The sequence below is a fragment of the Scomber japonicus genome, chromosome 23 (genome assembly GCF_027409825.1).
Source record: "Scomber japonicus isolate fScoJap1 chromosome 23, fScoJap1.pri, whole genome shotgun sequence".
Classification (NCBI taxonomy): Eukaryota; Metazoa; Chordata; class Actinopteri; order Scombriformes; family Scombridae; genus Scomber; species Scomber japonicus.
Window position 1 is genome coordinate 21,379,720 of NC_070600.1, and position 21,733 is coordinate 21,401,452.

Consider the following 21,733-nt stretch of genomic DNA (forward strand, 5'->3'; position numbering starts at 1 on the left):
CAGCAATACATCTGATATGATGGCCTTTTATGAGACACCTTGTCACCACTGGGGCCTTGACGTTAAGTCATCGTCGACCAGCTGCCAGGAGTGATTTTTTTTTTTTTTTTTTTTTTTTTAGGCAAGTGAAGTTTAAGCTATTCATCAAGTTCATAGTTTTTTGAAAGAGCAGCAACAAGGAGGAACGATTGAGGCCATGACTGATTTCCATTTCTCAAGTGGACAAAAGCAAGGTCCTGGTATTGAACCTGCCAATGAAAAGCTTCAGATGGAAGAGCTTCACCACACAAAAGAGCTTTAATTATTTCCAATTATGACAAACCCATCATTTCAGCTCAATTTGTCGTGCATCCGTCAAGGCTAACAAGGTAGCAGGATGTGATTGAGGTTTCCTTCCTATCAGTCTCTCTCTGTCAACACCTTTACAAAGAGATATGAGCATCACAGGCCCGCGATCAAAGGAGAACATTTGTAACACTCAAATTCGTAAATATCTTTCTCCATTCACACGTTTTTTTTTCTCCGCATCCCGTTTTGTTTTCACCTGATCCTGGCTCAAGGGCGTCATCCCTTCCCTCCCGTTTGTCTGCCTCTCTCACCCCCCCACCCCCTCCTCCTTCCTTTGATGTATCAGCTCTTTCCTCTGTGTCTTTGTCAGTTTGATCCATGTATTTTCAAGTATTTCCAGCCTCCATCCTCACAATCAAGCAGCAAGCGTCAGGTTTGCAGTGTGGGGTATAGATGTGATGGTGAGATTAAACTTTTATGGCAGGAGAGATGAAGCAATTCAACTTGGATCAAAAATGGCTTATGATATAGGAAATGCTTCTCATTGGCTGGCAGGTTTCTGTTCATACAGTGTAAAGGGAAATATCTGACTTAATCAACAGCAGTTTAACTATAGCTCTGAATGGATTTTGCAATTTAAACCATACAAATTTGAGCAGTAATTTGAACACATCCGACATTACTTTTAGTGTATAATGCATGTGGTGTAATGATTATGTATGGGAAGAGGGGAAAATAACTGAAAATAACCAATTTGGCAGACTGGCCCTTCGCCTCCTTTTTCCCATTTGTATGAGAAAAGACTGCTCTCATTATAAATCTTTCAGTAGTTCCTTTGTAATCCCCTTCAAAGTACTCTCCTTGAGATGCATTACACTTGTCCAAACACTTCTCCAATTCCTGGAAACAGTTTATGTCACAATATGATAATAATAATAACAAGAAAAAGAGGGGAAGGAAGGAAGGAAGAAGAAGTAGATCTATTTTTATATCGCCCTTTTCTTATCAGTGTTACAAAACGCTCTACAAAAGAGAAATAAAACCAGACATGCAAGATAAGAAGAAAGTAAAGACAATGGAATAAATAAGAGAAAATAAATAAAGAACATATGTCAAATGTTCCCAAAAGCTTTTACATAAAGATAAAAAAGTTTTAAGCAGACATTTAACCTTTGTGTCGTCCTCCTGGGTCAAATTGACCCGTCTGTTTTCACTGTTCCTTCCTTCCTCCTTCTCTCTTTCTTTCCTCCCCATTACATTCCTCCCTTCCTTCTGTCCTCTGTCCTTCCTTCTTCCTCCCTCCTTTCCTTCCTTCCTCCCTTCCTTCCTTCCTCCCTTCCTTCCTTCTTCCTCCCTCCTTTCCGTCCTACCTTCCTTCCTTTCCTTCCTCCCTTCCATCCTTCCTTCTTTCTTCCTCCCTTCCTTCCCTTCCTTCCTTCTTCCTCCCTTCCTTCCTTCCTTTCCTTCCTCCCTTCCATCCTTCCTCCCTTCTTCCTCCCTTCCTTCCTTTCCTTCCTCCCTTCCTTCCTTGACTCGAGGACAACAGGAGGGTTAAAAGAAGCTTTAGTGTATCTTAGCTCAGTAGGCAGTAGTGTTACATAGTGTGGGAGCTCTAATAGCAAGAGCGAGATCACCCTTCGTCACAAACCGTGACCTGGGAGTAACCAGCAGGGCACCATCTGCAGATCTTAATAGCCGAGAGGACACACAACAGGTCAATAAATCAGAGATGTATGTAGGTGCAAAACCGTTTAAAGCCTTTAAAAGTGAGCAATAAGATTTTAAAATCAATGTGAAATGTAACAGGGAGAAAAGCACGGGGGTAAATGTGATTACTCCTTTGTGTTGCAGGAATAAGTCCAGCATCAGTGCTTTTGTACCAACTGGAGACAACAGAGGGAGCGCTGGCTGATACTCGAGTAAAATGAGTTGCTATGATAAATCCGAGAACAGTTGTTTGCCCTCCCAAAAAAAGAACATGGGAGAGCCAATTATGCAGCGATAGTAGCCGGTTGTGGGGGTTGATCCAGAAACACAGGTGCACAAATTCAGACTTAACCCTCCTGTTGTCCTCATGTCAAGGAAGGAAGGGATGGAGGGAGGAAGGAAGGAAGGAAGGAAGGAAGGAAGGAAGGAAGGAAGGAAGGAAGGAAGGAAGGAAGGAAGGAAGGAAGGAAGGAAGGAAGGAAGGGAGGGAGGGAGGGAGGGAAGGAGGGAAGGAGAAAAGAGGAAAGAAGGAAGGAAGGAAGGAAGGAGGAAAAGAGGAAGGAAGTAAGGAGTAAGGAGGGGAGGGAGGGAGAGAGGGAAGAAGTAAGGAGAAAAGGAAGGAAGGAAGGAGGAGTGGGCAAAGAAAGAGGGAAGGAAGGGAAGAACAAAGTAAAAAAGAAAAAGAAACTTAAGTAGCTCGGACTGCTGGTAACAAATGGTGCCAACGTGCACAATTATAATAACAAAGCTGAGCAACCTGGAGAAAACCTTTAGAAGCTTTGTCAGCAATGTTATACAGACAGTGAAACCAGTAAGCAGGATAGTTTTTGCTGATCTCACCTTGACATTTTTTATTATGAAGTCACCTAAGATTGAGGTTGGGGACTGACTGGAAGACTCTGGAGCCCTTTAGGGACTTTTGGAGTGAGGTTGCAGTGCACGAAAAACTCTAGCTGGCAGTATGAGCAGCTGTGCTAGACCAGGAGGAGACTCCCAAGTCCTCCTCCTACATCCTACTCCTGTTCTTATGATGGCTTTCAGCAATTATTAGGCGTTCAAGGCAGCTGAGGGTATTTTCACTTACATGGTTTTCAAGTTTAGTGGCAATACTATAATATACTGTACATACAGATAATTCAAATAGCTCTTACTGTAATAGCTCTAGTTAAACTTACAGTATGTGATATCGATAAATGCTGTGTGTTTTTATATTGTGGGCAGTCTCATAATGGCACAGTAGTAAAATTCAATGTAGTTCTTCACAATGCATTGATATAATATATCGAATGCAACCTTAGTAGTGTATATTTTCATTTGTATGAGAAGGAAGAGGAGCTAAACTATACTTATAGGTAAATATGTACATTTCTGCTACTAGGAAACCACTTGCTGCTTCTTCAAATGAGTGTATCTTTGATCTTATCAGAGTACTTCAAGAACAAATCATACAAAAATATCAACAGGGGACATTTTTATTTAACTTTGTCAATCTTCAGTGTGTCCTATTTGCTTCCTGGAGGCCTCCGTACTTACTGAAACCACTGGGCCGCACGAGTTGCCTATGAAAAAAGAAAAAAGTTGTAAATGGTGGCCTTGATTCGGAAATTAAAAATAAGAACATTTAATTTCATTAGCATGTTGAATCTTGTTCATTTAACCCCACTTTTCACATCTAATTTACCCCTCAATTTTGTTTCCTCCAGTTCTCGTCATCCTCCCGTGTTCACTTTGAACGATCTTATCATCCCACCGCCCGGTAATGGTCCTGCTCTTGGCTCTGCACATACCAGCATCGTATCTGTCGCCCCAATCAAAATCTTAATGCATCTCAATTTAACCACTGTTGTAACACATACACACATACACACTTCCCCTCTCTCTCTCTTTCTCTCTCTCTCTCTCTCTCTCTCTCTCTCTCTCTCTCTGCTTAGTTTATTGTGTTGTGAGCAGTTAAGGGTCGGGGAGGGCGGCATCAGTAATGTGTGACGCGTGCCTCCATAACGCCAGCCTCATTTGCATGTGTGAGGAGGTCTGGGCTAATGGAGCTGATCTGTCGCGCTGTTATTAAATGGGGAAAAGAGGAGGGGATGCAGAGGAGGTGAGGGGGAGGGGGCTATTATTAAAGAGGAGGAGGAGGTGGAAGAGACAAAAAGAGGGGAGGTCTTCTTTTTTTTTCTCCCATAGGCATGATGGATGATCTCCTCCACTGAGTTAAGGTTGTTGTACAATTTGCGGATGTCACACAGTAACACACATATGTACACACACACATACACATAGCAACTGTGCTAATGTACGTGTGTGTGTGTGTGTGTGTGTGGATAAGTGTGCCGGGTCCGGGCTGCATACCCTTTGAATATCACGGGGTAAATGAGGCCGAACATACTACTACCATTTCTCCCTTTTGTTCACCCTTTACCAGGCAGGTCGTTTCTCTCGCTGCCTTTAAATGTCCTCAATATGTCACATATCCATGCATGAATGAATGCATTCCTGCTGATGCACGTACACTTACTTATATGCATGCACACACACACACGTTTCAGATAATGGTGCATTATGGGGACATTACACAGTCTTACATTTATTTTCTGGAGACTTATTCTAATTGTAACCATAAGCTTTACTTGCCTAACTCTAACCTTAACCACTGACCCAAAACATTAGCTTTTACCAAATTAGAAACACAGCGTTTATCTCAAATTAATTGGTCCTAAGTTTGAAATCTGTCCCCAAAAGTAGCCTATAGCAGAACTGCATATGCACACACACACACACACACGGACACACAATGATTGAAGCCTGTCGTTTCTCTCGCTGCCTTTAAATGTCCTCAGTATGTCACATATCCATGTATGAATGCATGCATTCCTGCTGATGTATGCATGCACACACACACACACGTTTCAGATAATGGTGCATTATGGGGACATTACACAGTCTTACATTTATTTTCTGGAGACTTACTCAATGCTTATGGTTACTAATTGTAATCATAAGCTTTACTTGCCTAACTCTAACCTTAACCACTGACCCACAACATTAGCTTTTTCCAAATTACAAACACAGCTTTTATCTCAAATTAATTGGTCCTAAGTTTGAAATCTGTCCCCAAAAGTAGCCTATAGCAGAACTGCATATGCACACACACACACACACACACACACAATGATTGAAGCCTGTTGGGGCACTTGGTTTAGAGCCTTTTTATAGCGCACATATGCACAGTTTTACTGCTGCGTATTACATTGTAATGGCCATTACCCAGCAGCTCCAGCATCAAACTGTAGTCATTCTGTTTGAATGGCTGATTGAATAGTCTGTAAAATAGTATTATATCATTACATTAATCATGTATAGTTTCATTCTGAAATCAACAATGTTTTTAATGTAAATCTTGATGATTTCCAAACATTAAAACTATTACATACATTTATTCATACAACCCAGAGCTGCCACAAACGTTTTCATCAAATTCGTTTTCATTAAATTTGATCACCTTTTTGATCAGATTAACATTCCTTGAGCAGTTTGTTGTAGTATTTTGTGATGTCTTAACATAGTGTCCACTTTTAGCTTTTATTTGAGCTTTCAATTGCATCTCATGGTTTTAATGGAGCACGTTTCATACTCATGGTTATAAGATGAGAACTGAGAAAACTCCATCCACCAAAGCTTTGAGATTTGTTCAGAGCTCAGGTGAAAGCTCGTAAACGGACCTTGAGTTAGGATTATTTTGTCAAAATATAATAAAATTCAAGGTTAAGATTTAACTGTCGGTGTTTGAAAAGTTATTATTTTTGTATCTTAGCATCAGCAGCACCTGTGGTCGGTTTTAATTCATTAAATATCATGTACAGTTTAGATCAATAGCAGCTTCTCTTATCACTCCTGCTGCTCAATCATCTCCTGATTTAGCTAAAATATGAATGAATGCTTCTGGCAGAGCCTCAGAGCTTCAGAGCCTCAGAGCTTCTAGATGGATGATAGCTTGACACAGATGTAGTACATTTAGTGAAGCGATAGATTATTGATAGCATACTCCTTTAACCCTCCTGTTGTCCTCGAGTCAAGGAAGGAAGGAAGGGACGGAGGGAGGGAGGGAGGGAGGAAGGAAGGAAGGAAGGTAACAGGAAGGAAGGGAGGAAAGGAAAGGAAGGATGGAAGGAAGAAGGAAGGAAGGATGGTAGGGAGGAAGGAAGGGCAGAGGAAAGAAGGAAGGAATGTAGTAGGGAGGAAAAGAGGAAGGAAGGAAGGTAGCAGGGAGGAAGGAAGGGAGGAATTGGAAAGGAAGGAAGGAAAGAAGGACAGAGGAAAGGAGGAAGGAAAGGAAGGAGGTAAGGAAGGAAGGAAGGATGGATGGATTGATGGAAGGGAGGAAGAAGGAAGGAAGGTAGGTAGCAGGGAGGAAGGAAAGGAAAGGAAAGGAAAGGAAGGAAGAAAGAAAGAAAGAAAGACATGCAGGTTCAGAGAATGACATCATCATCATCAGTCAGAGGATGATTAATGAAGCAGCAGCTCGTTGGTGTCGCTCAGGTCTCGATGTCGTCCAATCCTCTTCCCCCCCTTCGGCGCTTTGGCACGACTCTCTACAAGACCCATCCTCCAATGGGGGAGAGTTTAGATCCATATGGAGGCGGGCCAACAGCCTACATCTGACATCATCATCTTAAGACCTGGCACAGTTTGGCACAATGACACTTTACCGTCTCACACACTTAGTCACACGTACACACACGTACACACACCTGGGACAAGAAATGCGATTGTGAGGAAAACGAGAAGAGAGAGAAGTGGGAAGACTTAGGAGGGTGTGAAAGTGAAGCATGTGAATGTATTTATCAGTGTTTAAAGATGTGTTGTGTGTAGTTTGGGGTGTGTTGATTGGTTGGGGATTGTGGGTACAGCATGTGCCGAGTACAGCATGTACAGGTTGTGTATATGTGAAAAGAGGGATGGCAGGTGCAGAAGGAGAGAAGTGTTAAAAACAGAGTGTTAGAGCGACACAGATGGGCTGCTGAGAGGAATGTGACGGAGGAGAGAAAATCAACCCCCTCTCTCTGTCTCTCTGTCTCTGTCTCTCTCTCTCTCTCTCTCTCTGTCTCTCTCGCTCTCTCTCTCTGTCTCTCTCTCTCTCTGTGTCTCTCTCTGTCTCTCTCTCTGTGTCTCTCTGTCTCTCTGTGTCTCTCTCTGTCTCTCTCTCTGTCTCTCTCTCTCTCTCTCTCTCTCTCTCTCTGTCTCTCTCTATCTCTCTCTGTCTCTCTCTGTCTCTGTCTCGCTGTCTCTCTCTGTCTCTCTCTATCTCTCTCTCTGTCTCTCTCTGTGCTTTTAGGAGGATAAAACATCAAATTGATATACAACAATTATGATAACTTATTAATAATTTAACTTATAATAATGATTAAAAAGCAGCTTGACTCAACTTTTTGTCATTGGAACTGAATGTATTTGGGATTTGAAGACATCACCCTGGCTTCTGGGAACATGTAATGGGCATATTTAGCTTTTTTCATATTTATAGACTAAATAATTCATGAATAGGGATGAACTAATAAAACTTACATGCATGCACTGTTGCAGCAGTGCAAGAGAGGAAATTAGTCACAGTGATATGTCCTTTATCTGATGGTGGGTTTACCCAAATTGCAAAAAAAAAAAAAAAAAAACGGAAACCCAAAAAAAAGGGAAACTTTTAAAATTCTATTTAATCTAATCTGTCAATCTGGACAGATAAATCCCAAATGTTAACATGATTAGAAAAGATAAAGGGTGAAAAAGTAGGGTTTTTTTAGTAGTTTGGATGAATATGTGGCTTAACCCTCCGGTTGTCCTCCCGGGTCAAATTGACTCCATCTCTCTTTTGACTGTTCCTTCTTTCCTTTCCTTCCTCCATGTTTCTTTAATTTTTCCTTCGTTCTTCCCCTACTTCCATAATTCTTTCCTCACTTCCTTCCATTCTTCTTTCCATTCTTCCTTCCTTCCTTCCTTCCTCCCTCCCTCCTTCCTCCTTTCCTTCCTTCCTTCCTTCCTTCCTTCCTTCCTTATGTCTTTAGTCCTTTCTTTCCTCCCTTCATCCTTTCCTTCCTTCCTTCCTTATCTCATTAGGCCTTTCCTTTCCTTCCTCCCTCCCTCCCTCCTTACTCCTTCCTTCCTTCCTTGACCTGAGGACAACAGGAGGCTTAAATAAAGAACAGTGGCTTCTAGATAAAGTCTAAATACGTTGATCTTCATAGCAGAAACTTAAAATTGAGATAAAACACACACTGGACTGCAGAGCTCCAGATAAGATTCATGTACACAGATGTTTCTTTACACAGGTTCATCCATGTTGAACTCCTGTAACCTGATTTCTCTCAGTAACCTGGTTTCTTGTGTCATTGATAATGTGTTGACACCAGTCCCACAAGGATTCAACACAGCATGTTATTTCACAACATGATAGAAGCATCCACGTCACTTCCAATACATCTTTCCCTTTGTGTGTGTGTGTGTGTTCGTGTGTGTGTGTGTGTGTGTGTGTTTGTAAGAAACAGAGAGAAGGAGGAGGGAATCACTTTAAAAGCTCTGATGTGGGAATGCTCTTGTCATCGATGGTGTTCTGTAGTGCCATGACAGCTGGCTCCTAGTGTCTCCCATCATGTAGCACTAATGCAGCGTGTGTGTTCATGTGTGTGTGTGTGTGTGTGCGCTTGTGTCAAATCTTCTGTTAATCACAATGCGTCCAAATATGCCTGTGGTACTCGCCGGGTCCTGCCACCTGCTCCGTCTTTGCAGCGGCTCTGGCACCGTCGCCCGAGGACTCCCTCATGTTTCATCTTCGTTTTACGTCTCCGCCAGGCCTGCAGCGGCGAGAGGCCTGTAGGAGTGTGCGCTCGGGTTCATGCTAAGGTGCCAAAAAGCTGTCCGTCATGAAGCATAAGGCTGGCTTTTTTCCACCTGGACGCTGTTTTCCCATCTGTTTCTATCACAGTGATCAATTCTGACCCAAATCTTGTCGGCTTGACTTATGCAGACCAACTAGATGCAATTGATACTCTAGAAATCATCCCTTATTTTTAACCCCTCCTGTTGTCCTCAAGTCAAGGAAGGAAGGAAGGAAGGGAAGAAGAAAGAATAAAGGGGAGGGATGAAGGAAGGAAAGGAGGGAGGAAGGAAGGATGGAAGGGAGGAAGAAGGAAGGAAAGGAGGGAAGAAGGAAGGATAGGAGGGAGGGAGGAAGAAGGAAAGGAGGGAGAGAGGAAGGAAGAAGGAAGATAAGGAGGAAGGCAGGAAGGAAGTAAGGAAGGAAGGAAAGGAGGGAGGAAGGAAGGAAGGGAGGAAGAAGGAAAGAAAGGAGGAAGGAAGGAAGAAGGAAGGAAAGAAAGGAGGGAGGAAGGAAGGAAGGAAGGAAGGAAGGAAGGAAGGAAGGTAGGTAGGTAAGGAGGAAGGAAGAAGGAAGGTAAGGAGGGAGGGAGGAAGGAAGGAAGGAAGGAAGGAAAGGAGGGATGAAGAAGGAAGGAAAGGAGGAAGGAAGGAAGGAAGGAAGGACAGAGGAGAGAAGGAACAGTCAAAACAGATGGGGTCAATTTGACCCGGGAGGACAACAGGAAGGTTAAACATTATCATCACTTCCACCTTGATAAGTCATATTCATATTTAAGCAGCTCTGTAGTCGAGCAGCTAATGAGTTTCTGGTGAGAGTTAGTCAGCATGATGGAAAATGTTAAAAAGGAGAAAATAGGTTCCGACCTGAACTGATCTCTGACGTAATGATGTCTTATCCAGTCACTTAGAGGCGTTTCATGTAATAATCTGACATTTCCATTCAGATGTCTGTTTAGATTCTCTCAGCCACCGTCAACAATTCAACCATCCAGCTACTTCGTGAGAAATGTTAAGATATTTTCAGCCCCTTTTTAAAAGCTGTGTATTCCCAAAATGTAAATTGTTCATGAACTACTACAAACAATCTTGTTTTATATGGTTCTTTTTTCCCCATTTTGACATAATCCAATTAGATTGTAAAAGGTTTTCAGAATATTCTCTCACAATGGAGTTTACGCTTCCAAACCTCTCTGGGCAGGAAACTGTCGATTTGGACCACAATGTCATGGTCAACCAACCAATCAAAAAATAACTAAGACAAACATTTAAAACAAGACACTCTAGACTCATTGTTTAACATGCATTTCAAGGCCATCCAATGTTTTTTTATTCTCAACTTCTAAAAGCAGATTCAATACGACTGTTTATATAAAATAACCACATTTGGAGATTGGTGCTTTTTTACTGGCAAAATCAAGAATAGAAATGATTGCTGTTAACCCTCCTGTTGCCCTCGAGTCAAGAAAGGAAAGGAGGGATGAAAGGAGGGATGAAGGAAGGAAATGAGGGAGGAAAGCTGGGATGAAGGAAGGAAGGGAAGGAGGGATGAAAGAAGGAAGTAAGGAAGAAGGAAGGAAAGGAGGGAGGAAAGGAGGGATGAAGGAAGGAAGGGAGGAAAAAGGATGGAAAGAAGGGGGTGAGGAAGGACAGAGGAAGAAAGGAAGGAAGGAAGGAGAGAAGGAAGGAAAGGATGGATAAAGGAAGGAAGGGAGGAAAGGATGAAGGAAGGAAAGGAGGAATGAAGGAAGGAAGGGAGGAAGAAGGAAAGGAGGGGTTGAGGAAGGAAGGGAGGAAGGAAGGACTGAGGAAAGAAGGAAGGGAGGAGGGAAAGGAAGGAAGGAAAGAAAGAGAGAAGGAGAGGAGGGAGGAAGGACAGACGGAAGGAAAGGAGGGAAGGAAGGAAGGAAAGAAGGAAGAAAAGAAGGAACTAACAGTCAAAACAGACACAAAGGTTTAAGCTTCATTCTAATAAACAGAGTAAGAAGTGGGCCGTTAGCATCAGCCGCCACCATTACTGAAAACACTAAAGAAAGAAAAAGTTCCCACAGCTGAGACTCTCTGACTGTGTTTGACTGACAACTCATTTCTGGGAACAGCGGTGCAAAAACAAACCACACCACTGAGTTATTACACAACCAAATACACACATTCATTTTATTTTTGTTAAACAAATCTTGAACACCGAAGCAAAGGTTTTTAAAAATGTTGTATTAAAATGTAATTTGTCTTTATTTGAAGGATTTTGTTGATTCATCGAGGCACAGAAACATCCTGCTGCAACAAGTCAAACAGTAGGAGTGTAATCTAAGTGGGGTCATTTCAGCCTATTAGTCCCATTTAATTTGTTTTGACACAGAAGAGATCACTTTATAAAGAGAACATGAGAGGAAATCACTTTTTTTAGACTGGTTTTCAGAGTCAAGTGATTATTAAGACTAAAAAGGGAGGAAGGGAATGAAGGAAGGACAGAGGAAAGAAGGAAAGAAGGAAGGTAGCAGGGAGGAAGGAAGGGAGGAAAGGAGAGGAAAGGAAAGGAAGGAAAGAAGGAAAGGAGGAGAGAAGAAAGGAAGGTAGGTAGGAAGGAAAGGAAAAGGAAGGACAGAGGAAAGAAGGAAGGAAGGTAGCAGGGAGGAAGGAAGGGAGGAAAGGAAAGGAAGGAAGGAAAGAAGGACAGAGGAAAGAAGGAAAGAAGGAGGGAAGGAAGGAAGGTAGGGAGGAAGGAAAGGAAAGGAAAGGAAAGGAAAAGGAAGGAAGGAACAGAGGACAGAGGAAAGAAAGAAGGAAGGAAGGAAGGTAGCAGGGAGGAAGAAAGGAAGAAAGGAAGAAAGAAAGAAACAGACGGGGTCCATTTGACCCGTGAGAACGACAGGAAGCTGAAGAGAATGACTGCAGAAGAGAGATCACAGGAGATCACTTTATAAAGAGAACATGAGAGGAAATCACTTTTTTTAGACTGTTTTTCAGAGTCAGAGTCAAGAGATTATTAAGACTAATAAGACCCACCTGCTCTGGATTGTAGATAGCTGCGTCCAAGGAGCTGTTCATCTCTGTTTTTAGTGTCATCAGACTCATAAAGAAGTTTTATTAGCGTCTTTATAACTGACTGTTTCTGTTACATTAAAGCTGCAGGAAGTGTTTTAACATCCAGCTGTAATATACAAGTTAATAAGTAATAAGAGCTGCCTAGTGTAAACGGTTAGCGTGTGTGTGTATATATATATATATATATATATATATGTATGTATGTAGATTTGCAAATGTGAGATTTCAGAGATGGTGTGTGTAGTCGAGAGTTTAGCCGTGTCTTATTTCTGCATGTGTGTGTATGTGGTGTGTAAACCTATGAGTGCGAGCAGTGTGTGTTTGATGTTCCATTTACCCTTTTTCATAATTCATGGCATTGGGAAAATGGACTGAAGCGGAAGTGCCCCATCGTGTGTGTGTGTGTGTGTGTGTGTGTGTGTGTGTGTGTGTGTGTGTGTGTGTGTGTGTGTGTGTGTGTGTGTGTGTGTGTGTGTGTGTGTGTGTGTGTGTGTGTGAGAGAGCAGGATAACAGGATGAGCGTTCCGTGGTCGGAGATGAAATAGACAAGAGTGTGTCTTTGAAATGCAAAGAGTGGTGATAGCAGTGATTGGACACTGTGTTGAGGAGGAGCGAGGAGTTTTTTCTCCACATTTCATCATAATACACACACACACACACACACACACACACTCTTGCAAAACCACACACACACACACATACAAACACTCTGGTTATTAATGACAGCGTTGCTCATTTATGATTATTTTATTTACCTCTGTGACATAAAACCCAGGCTAATTCGGTGCCGCTCTGGAGGGTTTTGTGTGTGTGTGTGTGTGTGTATGTGTGTGTGTGTGTGTGTAATCCTAGCTCTCTCTCACACACACACACACACACTGTCTAGTGATGGGACCTGGGGACCAATTTATTTACATGCAGTGGAAGAGGAACAGAGGATTGAAGGAAGGGATAAAACAAAAAAAAGGGAAGGAGGGAGAAAGAGGAAAACAGCAGGGAATTATAGAGAAAACCCAGAGGAATGAAGAAGTTTCTCTACTGATCCCAAGGACAGACAAAACCAATTTACTATTTAGATGGTTCAGTGTGTATGTGTTTTGCTCTGCCAGTATCTTATGATTTGTATCATATTTCCAGAAATACTGCCTTCATTGGCGCCCAGCTGTTTAAAACTCAGTTACAACCAACGTAAGAAGTGCAGTGCCAGGTTTTCAATTTGGAAACAAGCCTGCATTAAACATGCCATCGCTAACAACAAACGATGCAATCATAGTCTGAAGAGGAATTACTTAAAAACTAAAGTGAAAAGGTAAATTTTTAGTCAAAGCATTTTCTGGAAGGGGATCAGCCATGTTGTTACCAAAGTGTTGAAAACAGAGCGAGAGTGAATAGCCAAGAGGTTTAGTGGAGTATAGATTTCTCTGGACTATTTTTTGTGTTTTTTTATTTATGTATTTATACAAGGCAATTAAGGGAAGTAGGGTTCAGAGCTGATGTATGATACTCCTGTAAAAACATATTATTTCTCTCTCTCTTTTGTTCTATTTTTACTCTATCCTGTGTTTTTCTTCTATATGTTTATTTCTACTATGCAATTTCTCTTTTCCATATAATCTCCCAGATTCTTGATTTTGTTTCCAAGTGACAGATTTAGGGGTTAGGGGTGTTAAAGTGGTTATGAAATATCACCATTATGGCAGTTGGGGTTGAGAAAATGGAGGTACGCTCTACAGTGTTGGGACAGACAATATATATTTATAACTATATTACATCAAATACTCAGTTGCTGATTAGGAAAATGTTGGTATCCATTAACATTTCCAGTATGGAGAACATTTGTTACTGGTGACCATACTGACAGCAGAGTGTCATCAGCGTAAAATGAGAGAATCGCTGTGTCCATTAGTGGAGATTACATGTTCTCTACTGTTAAAATCTCCACTTTGAGTCACAATATGAGTGGTATTTCAGCTAAAAAATCTTCTTTTTACTTACATTTTATCCTTTTTCATGTTAGTTAATGTTCTCTACTCTACTCTTTTTTTCTTCTATACGTTTGTTTCTACTATGCAATTTCTCTTTTCCATTTAAACTCCCAGATTCTTGATTTTGTCTTCAAGTAATAGATTTAGGTGTTATGGGTGTTAGCAAGTTGAGGCAGGTGGGTTAAAGTGGTTAAGAAATATCATCATTATGGCAATTGGGGTTGAGAAAAATGGGTTTACGCGCTTCAGTGTTGGAACAGACACAACATATTACATCAACATCTAGAGCAAATACTCAGTAGCTGATTAGGAAAACGTTGGTATCCACTGGTGACCATACTGACAGCAGAGTGTCATCAGCGTAAAGTGAGAGAATCGCTGTGTCGATTAGTGGAGATTAGTGCATGTTCTCTTCTCCACTTTGAGTCACATTATGAGTGGTTTTATCCTTTTTCATGTTAGTTAATGTCCTTCATAATATTGTTTTTGAACAACTTGTATTTTGTGATGTATTAAAAATATGTTTTTCTTCTTGTTTTACAGGCAGGACGCCAGTGACCTCTCCGGACCGATACAAAGGTACCGTTCCACATCATCTTTTACATCCCACGCTTCTTCTCCTTCAGGCTTCAAGCCACACGCTGACCACATCAACAATTATTCTAGCTTCAATGCTGAAGCAGTGTTGTGGAAGCGGGAAAGCAGGGGGTCGGAGGGAGGGGGGGGGTTACAATGTAGAAGGAGAGGACAAAGATGAGACGAGTGGTGGGTATAGAGAGACAGAAAATGAAGGGTGAGGAAAGAGGGAAATTGGAATGGCGAGATGTGACGCGACTCAGATCTACGGCCGAGGAGAGGGTCATTAAACTAAACCCTTTGGCGACAGAGCGACAGATCAAGCGAAGGGAGGGGAGAAGGGGAAAAGAAGGTTTAAATAAGAGCTGATCTTAAAATAGCAGTACCTATTTCTCATCTGAGGCAGCGTTAACAGGAAAAGGACGAATATCCTGCCCTGAAAACCATCACTACCACCACCACCCCCTCCCCATCCACCATTCCTCCCAACAAAAGGAACACTTTTTCCACCTGCTTGACCCACTATGCATCATAAAGAGATAAAAATACTCCCTATAATGCTTCATGATCACAAATGCAACACTTATTAAATATTCTAATTTGCATGAACTACAAGTGCAAGTGTTAATGACTGGTTATTACAGACCCCCGTAGTGTTTCATAAACATTTATTGGATCCATAATGCATCAGCAGGCATTGTTATAAATCTGGTCACTTGTATAATATCTCACTCACCTCTAGTTGTATCCAGGCATACAGGCATCTGTGTTATTTTCCAGGGTTTTGATCTATCCACTGCTGCTCTTTTTCTTTTCTTAACTACTTTTTACCGAGTAAGTAACCCCTAATATTATAATAACTATTGAGAGTCAAGTCTATGGGTTTTTTTAGATGTAATTTTTTTAAATGTTTTGAGCACCACAAACACTAAATCTTACAGTAGGTATTTGAGTGAACCAACACTTTCAATGCTTGAAGTTCACGTGACCTCAAATTCACACACAGTGAAATACATAGTAAGTGTGACTGATATCGACCTCTCTTTTTATTTGAGTAACTTATTTGCATATTTGTACTTCTTTTTTTTGTTTTGTTAATATTTTTATTAGGAGGTAAGGCACATTAGAACAGGAACCAATGTTATAACTACATCACATCCGCATCACAATTGAAAATATAAAAATATCGATACAATGGAAATACTGTGCATCATGATGAATGAATGTCTGCCTCCTTGGATATTTGTACTTCTTATAGTAGCTGTCAATTTGCTTCTCTTTTGGTATATTTCCAATAAGGTATTGTATGTCAGTTAGATTGCATGTATTGTAGATGATACATAAACTACAGGTTGTACAAATAGTAAATAACTTTAATACAAGCATGCACCTTTCTGAACTCTATCCTTGCTGGTGCATTAACCCTCCTGTTGTCCTCTAGTCAAGGGAGGAAGGAAGGGAGGAGGAAGGGAGGAGGGAGGGAAGGAAGGAAGGGAAGGAGGGAGGGAGGGAGGAAAGAAGGACAGAAGGAAGAAAAGGAAGGAAGGAGGAAAGTAGGAATGAAGGAAGGGAAGAAGGAGGGAGAGAGGGAAGGAAGGAAAGAGAGAAGGAGGGAGGGAGGGAAGGCAAGAAGGACAGAAGGAAGGAAAGGATGGATGGAAGGAAGGAAAGGATGGATGGAAGTAAGGAAGGAAGGTAAGAAGGAGGGGAGGGAGGAAGGGAGGGAGGAAAGAAGGAACAGTCAAAACAGACGGGGTCAATTTGACCCGGGAGGATGACACAAAGGTTAAATGACACAGTGAAATTTGAGAGCAGGTTACCCAAAAAAATCCCCCAAAAATCCCACATTGCAGGCAAACAATAAGCAAACATAAAAGAGGAAATTGTAAATGTTGTCTCTCTTCAGTGGAGTCACAGCTTCCTACAATCACAATAATGTAACTTCAGGGGTTTATAAAAAAAAAAAAAAAAAAAAAAAAAGACGAAGGTGACAAAGTGTTCCCTGTGATGGATCACCTATCTCGAGCAAGTTTTAAGTCTCTGCGAGCTGATTCTCATTCTGTCGTGAAATGAACTGAATCTAATGGCTCTGTGGAAAAAGGGAAGAAATCCATTTAAAAAACTTAGCGATATGTTTTTTGGAAAAATGCTCAGCAGTAATGTAAAGAATATGAGATTTTAATGGGCTCAATGTCAGATCACTGATGTAGCCCTTTAAGTAACTCTATATATCTAGATCTATGTATTCACCTTTTTTATTTATTAATGTTTTATTATTAGCCTCATATTTAGCACGTTAGCTCCATCGTGAGTAATGCAGGAAGGAAGATAATGATGTAATCATTTGCATCATTTCAGAGATAGATGACTTGGACTTTTTAATGATGGGTGCTTCATATTTAACTCTAAAGCTACACCTGATGGTATTCACAAGGAAGCGCAGCAGGTAAATCAGATCGAATACGAGATGCAGCACAGAACGAGAGGCCGCGAAGAAAAAGAAGAAGAAGAAGAAGAAGAAGCAGCAAAACACAGTAGGGAAAAAGAAAGAGACGATGAGTGTGGCTGTGAATAATTAGGCAAAATAGTTTCCTTTTGTTTTTCTGTCTGATCGGAGAAAATAGGCGAGGCTGTGACTGTCGCATGAGCTCACACACACACACACACACACACACACACACACACGGAGGCACACGTGCTAACGCTGTGTGTTACACGCTAATCCGCCACACAGCTGCGTCATTCCAAAATGTGTGTTTACTTCCTCTCCCTTCACCATCGCTGCCGTCACCACCGCCCGACCCCCCACAATCCCCTCCAAATACACACACACACACACACACACACACACACAAAAGAGAACCGGGCGTATAATTTGATCCTGTGCGCTCTCCTCCTCTAATGAAGCTCTCTGGCGGTTTGACTGACACCCGGCTCGTTATTTAAGCGTCTGTTTTGGGCCAGGAGGAGGAAGAAGAGGAGCTGAAGATGGAGAAGGAGGTGGGAAGAGAGGGAAAATGGGAGGCGGGGGGGGGGGGGGGGGTGGTAGAAGGGGGGTAGTGTAAGATTGGAAAAGTGGAAACAAGGGAGCTGAAAAGAGAGTAGGGGGGAATTTGGGATGGATAAAAAGGGAGGACAGGAAATGAAAACGGGCTCCAAATATGGAGTAGGGATGGAGGGGAAAGAGGATCATGGGAGTCGTAGGGTGCAGAGAAAAGGGAAAGATGGAGTACAACAGCAATCAAGAGAGGAGAAGACAGTTTGGGAGGAGGAAGAGTTGATGGCGGAAACAGGGGTGATAAAGGGTGTGAAGGGATGGTGTGTGCGAGTGTGTACATGTGTGTTTGTATAATAGCAGGTCTTTGTACTGATAATGTGCTTTGAAGGCACACAGCTGATAATTAGCGAGCGTGGCTCCACGGATGCCTTTCAGCATCAGTCATTACGAGCCGCAAACCTACTATTGGCTTTGACATGACCTCCTGAGACGGGGAGGACGCCTTCACGTGGGGAGAAGAAAAAAAAAACAACACACGCACACACACATACACGCACACATCGGCGTAAACAAGCGTTGATTAGCGTATGAATAGCATCAGCTCACGAGTGGAACAGATACAACAGCGCTCGAAAGGCCTCAAGTTCCTCTTTGGCAGGGCTGCAGGTGTGTGTGAGATGCACAAATGCACAAATGCACACACACACACACACACACACACACACACACACACATACACACATACACACTTCCTGTTTACAGAGCCAGACACACATAGACAGCAGAGACTATAATTACAGAGATTCACACAATGTGGCGTCCCGGTACGCTGCGTCCGTTATTGCCTCCCCGGTTGCCACATGACAACTGCGGTCCCTCGCTACGGCAACTGCTCAGTGCGCCGCTTCTAGCCCCGCCTCCCTCCACCCCCCCCCAACCCCCAATATTCCCACATCTGAATATTTATGAAAGGGGGGGAACTGGCTCACTGCAGTCAGAAGATACTATCTGGAGTATTCTCTCTCTCCTCAGTAGTGACAGTTATCAGTGTTAAAGGCTCCTTCCTGAGCTTTAATTTATCCCCCAGTGAGAAAATGTCCAGTGAGAACTACAGTCCGGAAGACACACTTCCTTTAAAAAAACACTCCGGTCAGCATAAAAAAAAAAGTGTCGTCATGACAGCGAAGAGGAATTTATTCAATTTGGTCTTTTAGCAACAAAAACTATGTTAATGGTGTGTTTTCTAAATATCAGTAGGAGGATGCAAATACAATAGAGTACTTACTGATGATGTCACAGGCCTGAGAAGCGGTACTTATTGATGATGTCACAGGCCTGAGAAGTGTCTTTTACAATAGAGTACTTACTGATGATGTCACAGGCCTGAGAAGTGTCTTTTTTTCCACTAGTATCTCAAAATGTAGACAACCCTCTTCTCTTCCTCTCTCATTCAGTCAGGTAAACACAGGCTTTGGTGCAACAGGTGAAGAGTTTGGAGTCTCGCTGAAGGGCCTTTAAACAATCAGGTCACCTAAATTGCTAAAATGGTAGCAGTTACAGGAAAGTTAAAGTCTGAGTGGTGTCTGAATGGAGACTTTTGGATCCTTTACTGTACTTGTTGTAATGTTTAATCCGGTTTTGTGCCAAAAATTTTGAGATATTTGTATCTAAAACTTGAAGTATGGAAGCTCAGTGTCAGTCTTAAGCTTTGGATAATAATCTCACCTCAAGGTCCACTTGCTTCTCAGAGCTTTCAACTACAACCTTCATCAACTACACTGATGTGAGTGGTAATTTTTAATCGCTGTCTTTGTTCGAAAATGGTTTTGTTTGCTAATTAAATCTGTAAATTGTGGTTAAAAGAAACACATTGGAACTTAAATGAATTTAGTAACAGTTATTTAAAAGATTTATTACCATTGTAAAGTTGTTTATGGTTAAAACATATTAAAAAATACAGATAAACTGTAACACTGAGCAACTGAAAGTCGATTAACCTCCACTGTTTTGGCTCAGAGACAGAAACCTCAAGGATGAATGTTGAACTTTAAACTCTGTATGTGTAATGCTAGGTCGGTCATAAGTGAGGAAATCTTTTTTTTGGGTCATTGAAGTGAACTGATGCTTTAAAAAGTCGTTTTCTTTCCACCCAACTGCCCTCATTTTCCCACCTGGTCTCAGGCTTTGAACGCCTCACGCCTCTCTCCGTGCATCATGACTGTCGCAGCAGGAAAAGTGGGATTGAAATTCTCGTTGGGTTTTTAATTGTGCGAGGCTGCGCTGGTGTCATGCCCGCTGTTCATTCATTTTTCATCCAAACACATGAATTATGAAGAGCTGCTAATGACGGGGAGGGACAGATGAGGAGGAGGAGGAAGGGGGGAGGAAGGGAGGAAAAGGGGGAGGAGGGAGCTAAAGAGAAGATGGAGGGAAGAGTTTGTCTGCAGAGAGCTGGGCAGACTTCTATCAATCAATCAATCAATCAATCTTTATTTGTATAGCGCCAAATCACAACAAAGTTATCTCAAGGCACTTTACACATAGAGCAGGTTCTAAACCAAACTCTTCAGGTTTTAACTGTAAAGAGACCCAACATTCCCACATGAGCAACAGTGGCGAGAAAAAACTCCCTTTTAACAGGAAGAAACCTCAGGCAGAACCAGACTCAGAAGTGGGCGGACATCTGCCTCGACCGGTTGGGGTTGAGAGGAGAGAAAGGAAGGATAGAGGAGAGAGGCACAATGAAAATCAACAATGGAGCCAGATGGTCCGGGACTGGAATCCGTCATCCGGTCGTCTACAGGCCCAGATTACCTGTAGGACGAGAAAGCAGAGCCAGAAACCAGAAACCAGAAAGACAACTCCGGGGAAGAAGTTTAGGTTATTGAATGCATTAATAGAACATGAGTGTTAATGGATATAGATAGATAGAGAGAGAGAGAGGGAGAAGGAGAGAGAGGCCCGGTGCATCATGGGGGTGGGGGGTCCCCCGGCAATCTAAGCCTATGGCAGCATAAGTTAAGAGCTCAAAGAGCCCTAACTATAAGCTTTATCAAAAAGGAAAGTTTTTAGCCTACTCTTAAATGTAGGGAGGGTGTCTGCCCCCCGGACCAAATCTGGAAGATGGTTCCACAGGAGAGGAGCCTGATAGCTGAAGGCTCTACCTCCTGTTCTACTTTTAGAGATATTAGGAACCACAAGTAGACCTGCATGCTGGGAGCGCAGTCTTCTAGTAGGTACATAAGGTACTATCAGTTCTTTGAGATATGATGGGGCCTGACCATTGAGCGCTTTGAAGGTGAGGAGAAGGATTTTGAATTCTATTCTGAATTTTACGGGAAGCCAATGCAGTGAAGCCAAGATGGGAGTAATATGATCTCTCTTTCTAGTTTTTGTCAGAACACGGGCAGCTGCATTCTGGACCAGCTGGAGAGTCTTTAGAGACTTATTAGGACAGCCTGATAATAATGAATTACAGTAGTCCAGCCTAGAAGTAACAAATGCATGGACTAGTTTTTCAGCATCATTTTGAGACAGGATATGTCTAATTTTTGCAATATTACGCAGATGAAAGAAAGCAGTCCTTGAAATTTGTTTTATATGGGAATTAAAGGACAGATCCTGATCAAAGATAACTCCTAGGTTCCTTACAGTGGAGCTGGAGGCCAGAGTAATGCCATCCAGAGTAGTTATGTCGTTTGATAGTGAATTTCTAAGGTGTTTAGGGCCAAGCACAATAACTTCAGTTTTTTCTGAGTTTAATAACAGGAAGTTGCAGGTCATCCAGGCTTTTATGTCCTTAATGCATGTTTGTAGTTTAGATAATTGGTTAGTTTCATTAGGCTTTATTGATAGGTATAATTGAGTATCATCTGCATAGCAATGAAAATTTATTGAGTGATTCCGGATAATGTTTCCTAAAGGAAGCATATATAAGGAGAATAGTATTGGTCCAAGCACTGAGCCTTGAGGAACACCATATCTAACTTTTGTTTGCATGGAGGATTTATCATGAACATTTACAAACTGAAATCTATCAGATAGATATGATTTAAACCATTTCAATGCGGTTTCTTTAATGCCAATTAAATGTTCAAGTCTCTGCAGCAGGATTTGATGGTCAATAGTATCAAAGGCAGCACTAAGGTCTAACAGGATGAGGACAGAGAGAAGTCCATTGTCTGATGAGGTTAAAAGGTCATTAGTAACTTTCACCAGTGCAGTCTCTGTGCTATGATGAGCTCTAAATCCAGACTGAAAATTCTCAAATAAA

General features: G+C 41.9%; 1 protein-coding gene across 1 annotated transcript in view; it reads left to right on the plus strand.

Annotated features, from left to right (window-relative positions):
- Positions 1-21,733, plus strand: part of celf2 (cugbp, Elav-like family member 2) — a 255,122-nt gene that overhangs the window by 38,987 nt on the left and 194,402 nt on the right. The window contains exon 2 of the mRNA XM_053313798.1: positions 14,430-14,465. Coding sequence (XP_053169773.1) covers positions 14,430-14,465 — 36 coding nt within the window. The remainder of the gene's footprint in view (positions 1-14,429; positions 14,466-21,733) is intronic.